Genomic DNA, 5,273 nt, shown 5'->3' on the forward strand with positions numbered 1-5,273 from the left:
ACTGATTACACCATCAGTCATAATCTGAGGACGTGGGTAATAAAAACGTTATTGGGACGTTGTGTAATATGGGGAATATATATGACAATATGATATTAGGTAATCACATGCCACGCTTCGGTACGCTTTTATTCTGCATGATTATTGTGATTGGTGCATGACTTTTTTTCTTTTTTTTTTTTGCCATTCGTCTCCTGCACCGATCCTTATCACAGCCCCTAAATACGCAGGTTCCCGAGCACCCAGTATTACTGCCGCCCGATCTTCAATATCCTCTATCCCATCACACAATATCTTGAATAATCCATCGAAAGAATACTATCTGTTCAAAACCTAATGTCATTTGACTTGTGAGCTGCTTATTCTCATTTTTTATTACAATGAAATTATTAGGTTCACTCGTATTCTGTGTTGTAGGACCTATTATTTATAACTACGTGTATTCATTAATCAGTCTAATCAATGAGTAGCTGTGTTATTCTTTGAACTATTTTGCTAGATTTGTGTAGCTAAATGGTAAAAAAAACACCTTTGAAGATATTACTAAAAGGGCACTTTACAAGCCTGAAGTAACAGTTTATTATGACAATATTATTGTTTTGCTTCATAACACCGCGTTTTAATTGTCCTTATCACTCGAAAAACAAAAACTGAAACAGAAGAAATTTAAATGTTTATCTTTAAGTTCTCAGCATTGAGTGCAGTGGGTGTGTGACGATCATTTTTGTATATAGCTACACGTGCGCGTAGGTATTAGTGTGATTCCACAGTAACTTATAAACGTACAAATTAAGTGACAGAAGAATAGAATGTAATGTAAAGTCGAACTATGTATTGGTTGTACGTTTAATATTGAATCAGTGACATTAATATATATATATATATATATATATATATATATATATACATATATATCAATGTATACATTAATATATGTATACATAATGCATACATAATTATACATATACATATATATGCGTTAAAGCGCGCATCCTTGGTAACACGGTTGCAATACATGTATATTGTTATGGCTTAATTTTGTTATTGTTCTCTCAGTATCAACACTTGAGAAAGGGCGGCGAGACGCTCGAAAATTTGTGTGAAGAAATAAACCGTTGGTGAATACAGCATGAACTTTGTTGCAGCTTTGTTACTTATCTTTTTATCTTGCCAACACGTGGACTACCTTATCAACATATATATATATATATATATATATATATATATATATTATATATATATATATATACATGTGTATATATATATATATATATATATATCAAACATTATAGCCTAAATAAAATGAACTTAGGAAAATGAACAACCATTAAATGATAGGCTATGAGAAATTGTAAATCATATATCTACCGAAATACATACTTCAATAAACGTTCGTCTTTTCTCAAGATCAGTGCCTCTGTTAATCGTATTTCGCAAACCGTGTGAAGATGATCACTGTACATAATATGTTTACATTCACGCCAATGGAGTTCAGGAGCTATGAGCTATGCTCCTGCTGCGTCAAGAATTCCTGCAAGGCCGACACAGATGGTCTTCTCAACACGAAGGGGTGCACGTCATGAGCTCGACACCCGCGAGTCATACAGCACACGAGCTAGACGCTAAGTGAGCATATATAGCAAGGCCCATGAGATCGACATCAACTAAAATAGGCCGACGAACTACAGTCTATAGAACAAGACACTGGGCAAATAAGGTCCAGGGGCTCGACACTATAGGCAAAGGAGGCCCATGAGCTAAATGTACACAGTGCCTAGCTCGTGGGCCTTATTTGCCTATGTGTCGAGCTCATGGGCCTTGTTTGCCCAGTGTCGTACAATGTACTAGCTCATGGTTTTACTTGGTGTCCAGCTCGTGGGCCGTGTGACTCGTTGGTGTCGATCTCGCGGGAGAACACCGACCTGAAGGGCCCTATTTGATTGAATATTGCAAATTAGGGAGAAGGGGAAAAGGTTAGTGTGATTCAATTCCAAACGTACAGTACATCAACTCGTTCATGGTCTTTGACAGAATGGTATGGGTGTGTGCGCATGTGTTTTGTGTGTGTTTGTGTGTCTGCTTCGTCGACTTCAGTGATCTATGACAGACAACAATTACATAGCATACGTATTTTGTCGCGGTTCTCAGAACTCACTACAATCCCATCGATACTGTTGAGAAGACGGAAAAATTACATAAAACTTACACAGATAACTATGACAACCAAGGATTAAAGGTCATAATTATGTCCCTTTTGCAAACGTCACGTAATTTTACATGATTGAAGAATATTTCCCATGATCGCGTGTGAAATTTTACCGTGATACGTATGTACACCACAGAGTTAAAAAGAAAAAAAAAAACAATCGCATGTCGCTCAAGGATACGGCTTACTTTTGCACAGAGAATAACGGTACAAATTTTACTCGGAATCAAAATAATGTTTCCCCCTCCATCATAAAGAAATTTCCAGTTTAATTATTCTGAGGAAAGATCTGAATTACCTACCTCTAAAATGTTCCAACTTATGAAAGGAGTCTGATTTTCAGCATGCTATCGGTTGGAAAAGGGACATGAATTTTAAGATGCAATGTTTATCTTGCCTCCGGTCATGTCGACAAGATTGTTGAGCTCAAAAGGAAAACACACCAAGCACTCTCAATCTAGACATGTGTTCACAAAATCATTTGGCATTTTCTTCTAATACTAGTAGTACTATTGAACAGCACGGACATACACGTACATCCTTTGACGTGGGACGAAAAACAAACTTTTTAGGTGAGATAATGAGAAACTTCCTATGAAATGTGAAAGAGCATGTAATTTCAAGAGGAATTCAACTTTCATTTGATGAAAATTAGTTTTGAGGTGGGACCCATCTTTCATTAGAATCGCTTTGTTTTACTTTGTGTTTGGACATATCTCATCCATTTCAAAACCAGTTTTCATCAAATAAACTTTGAATTATCTCTTAGAATTTGTATGCTCTGGAACATTTCATAAGTGATTTCTTAGTGTATCTCGCACAAAGTTACAAGCTCAGTCCTCATCTCCACCAATACTATACTCTCCCTTCAATGTGTCGGTCTCGTGTGCTTTTTTGCTCAGTGTCGAACTCATGGGCTGCATGACTCGTGGGTGTCGAACTCATGGGCTGCATGACTCGTGGGTGTCGGTCTCGTGATGTACACCCGCTCAAACACGTCGTGAAATGATTTGATTCCAAGTAGTGAATCATAGTCGGGCAGCGTCAGGAAAGTTGTCAAGAAAAGCATTTGTGTGTGTGTGTGTGTGTGTGTGTGTGTGTGTGTGTGAAATGACTTTGTTCAGCAAGAATCATGTTCAGAATATTCCCACTGAACATTTAAAAACAGAAGGTGATATGATTGTCATTTCTGTTGAGTCCGTCCCACTTCGACTCTTTCTCCCTCTTTCACAACTTCTATACATATGATCCAAACGTGACTTTGTTAAATTCCTGTCGGCCTCATAGCATTAATTTTATAGAAATGTTTCCGCTTACGAGATTTGTTTTAACAGTCTAAAAGTTTATTAAATTCATTTACATGTTAACCAACGAAATAGAAAAAAAAAGTATTTTGCAACATTACGGCGTAGAGGCGGGACTACACAAACACTGATATACGGCGTATTGATTTGTTCTGCATGTAGTCACACACAAGCGGGATTCAATTCTTGGGTATACACATACATGGCAAAACACAGTGAGGGAGAAGGAGACACGTTTTCGTTTGTTATCACTATAAATTCACACTTGAAATGTCTAGCAGTTAAAGGCATTTTCATGAAAAAAGGGCATTTCTAGTAAATATTGCCGCTTTATCGTCTTATGAACGCAAAAATTATACACTGTAATTATCACTCTGCCAAGCATAAAAATTCAGGGGTTAGCAGAACACTTTTCTCGCTCATCCTGTATGCTCCATGTCGACTTGTGCTGAATAAAAATCCATTCTTCTTAATTACAATCACAGATGTAATGAAAGCGTTTACCTGTGACAGGACTTTGACCGCAGCCTGAATCACCAAAAACTTTTTTTTTTTCTGAAAATGTATGCACAATTTAACTGTGAATAGAATTGCTTCTTTTCTTTCTGCCCTTCTTCGCTATTTCTGCTTTCTCCTCGTTCTCTTCCATTTTCCCACTTTTTCTCAAACGGACGTTAGTGCATTAAATTCACGCATGTACTCAATAGTTTAGGTCCTATTTGCCCTTATCACTTTATCATGCGACAACTTCCCAACACTAAAGTAGTGTAAGAGTACTAAGTACAGTGTACATGGTTGCCGTATTCTGTCGCTGAGAAATTCTCTGAATGGACGCCATCATCATTGTCGTCGTTTTCACCATTTTCATCATCCTCTCATCGCTGGCATGGCGTCCTAAGGCCTATGGTAAGCATTCCCCAGAAAGAACGTGCATCATTGCTAGGGTCTATGGAAATTACTGCAATGTGGCGAAAACATTGGAAAGTGGACCGTCAATGCCCGTCAGTATCTCCGTCAAACTCTCTCACACACACACGCACGTACGCACACACCAACGCATGCACACGCACCAGAGATTGTCGAGAGGTAATTATTTCATTTTGTCCACTGGAAAACTTGAAAACACTATATACGTTGCTATGTGCCATCAAACTGACACTTACATTGTCGGGGTGCAATTTACATCCTCGTAACGACAGGCCGTAACGCTGTAATCTCAAGCTGGTAATCAGCCTTCTCTGGTATACAAATATACAATCAGCCTTCACCGGTATACGATCAGAATAAGCATCGACATGTGTAAAAACTTCCTAATGAAACTATGAACAAGCAGAATAAATTGTCATGTCATATAGGGTTGGAAACAAAATAGCCAAATAAGAACCACAAACACCTTCGAACAGTCAATTTTGGAACGTCCTCATCCAAATCATAGTCAAGAAAAATGCAAACGATCCATTTTCTCAACTCCTGTAATTGGACTCTCAGCCAGACTTGAAAAGAAGCACGGCGACTTGGCCCAAGTAGAAGTAAATGAAGTGTTTTGTCTCGTGCGTGACGTAGCTGCCGAAGTTCCTACCCACAATGCAGTGCCAGGTCGGATTGTACTTCTTATCGAACTCCTTCTTGATGTAAGCAGCGATGTCCTTCTCGATGTTGAACTTCTCGAGGGCCTGTGTAGCGCAGTCGACGGCGTCCTGCTGCATGTCTTCCGGCATGTCTGCGTTCTTGATCACGGCTTTTCGCTCAGACATGGTGGCGCT

The 5,273-nt window shown here is 38.6% G+C and overlaps 1 protein-coding gene across 1 annotated transcript; it reads right to left on the reverse strand.

Moving 5' to 3' along the window:
- Positions 1–4,994: 4,994 nt before the first annotated feature.
- Positions 4,995–5,273, reverse strand: LOC139741412 (dynein light chain LC6, flagellar outer arm). The gene has a single exon (XM_071651998.1). It carries the CDS (start codon positions 5,262–5,264, stop codon positions 4,995–4,997), a length of 270 nt encoding a protein of 89 aa, XP_071508099.1. The 5' UTR covers positions 5,265–5,273.

Source organism: Diadema antillarum, unplaced genomic scaffold, assembly GCF_040938485.1.
Source record: "Diadema antillarum isolate AM-2024a unplaced genomic scaffold, OU_Dant_1.0 seq00000927_RagTag, whole genome shotgun sequence".
Lineage (NCBI taxonomy): Eukaryota > Metazoa > Echinodermata > Echinoidea > Diadematoida > Diadematidae > Diadema > Diadema antillarum.

What these genes read in the sequence shown, in the direction of transcription:
- LOC139741412 (XM_071651998.1), bottom strand. Translation starts at nt 5,264, where the DNA reads ATGTCTGAGCGAAAAGCCGTGATCAAGAACGCAGACATGCCGGAAGAC.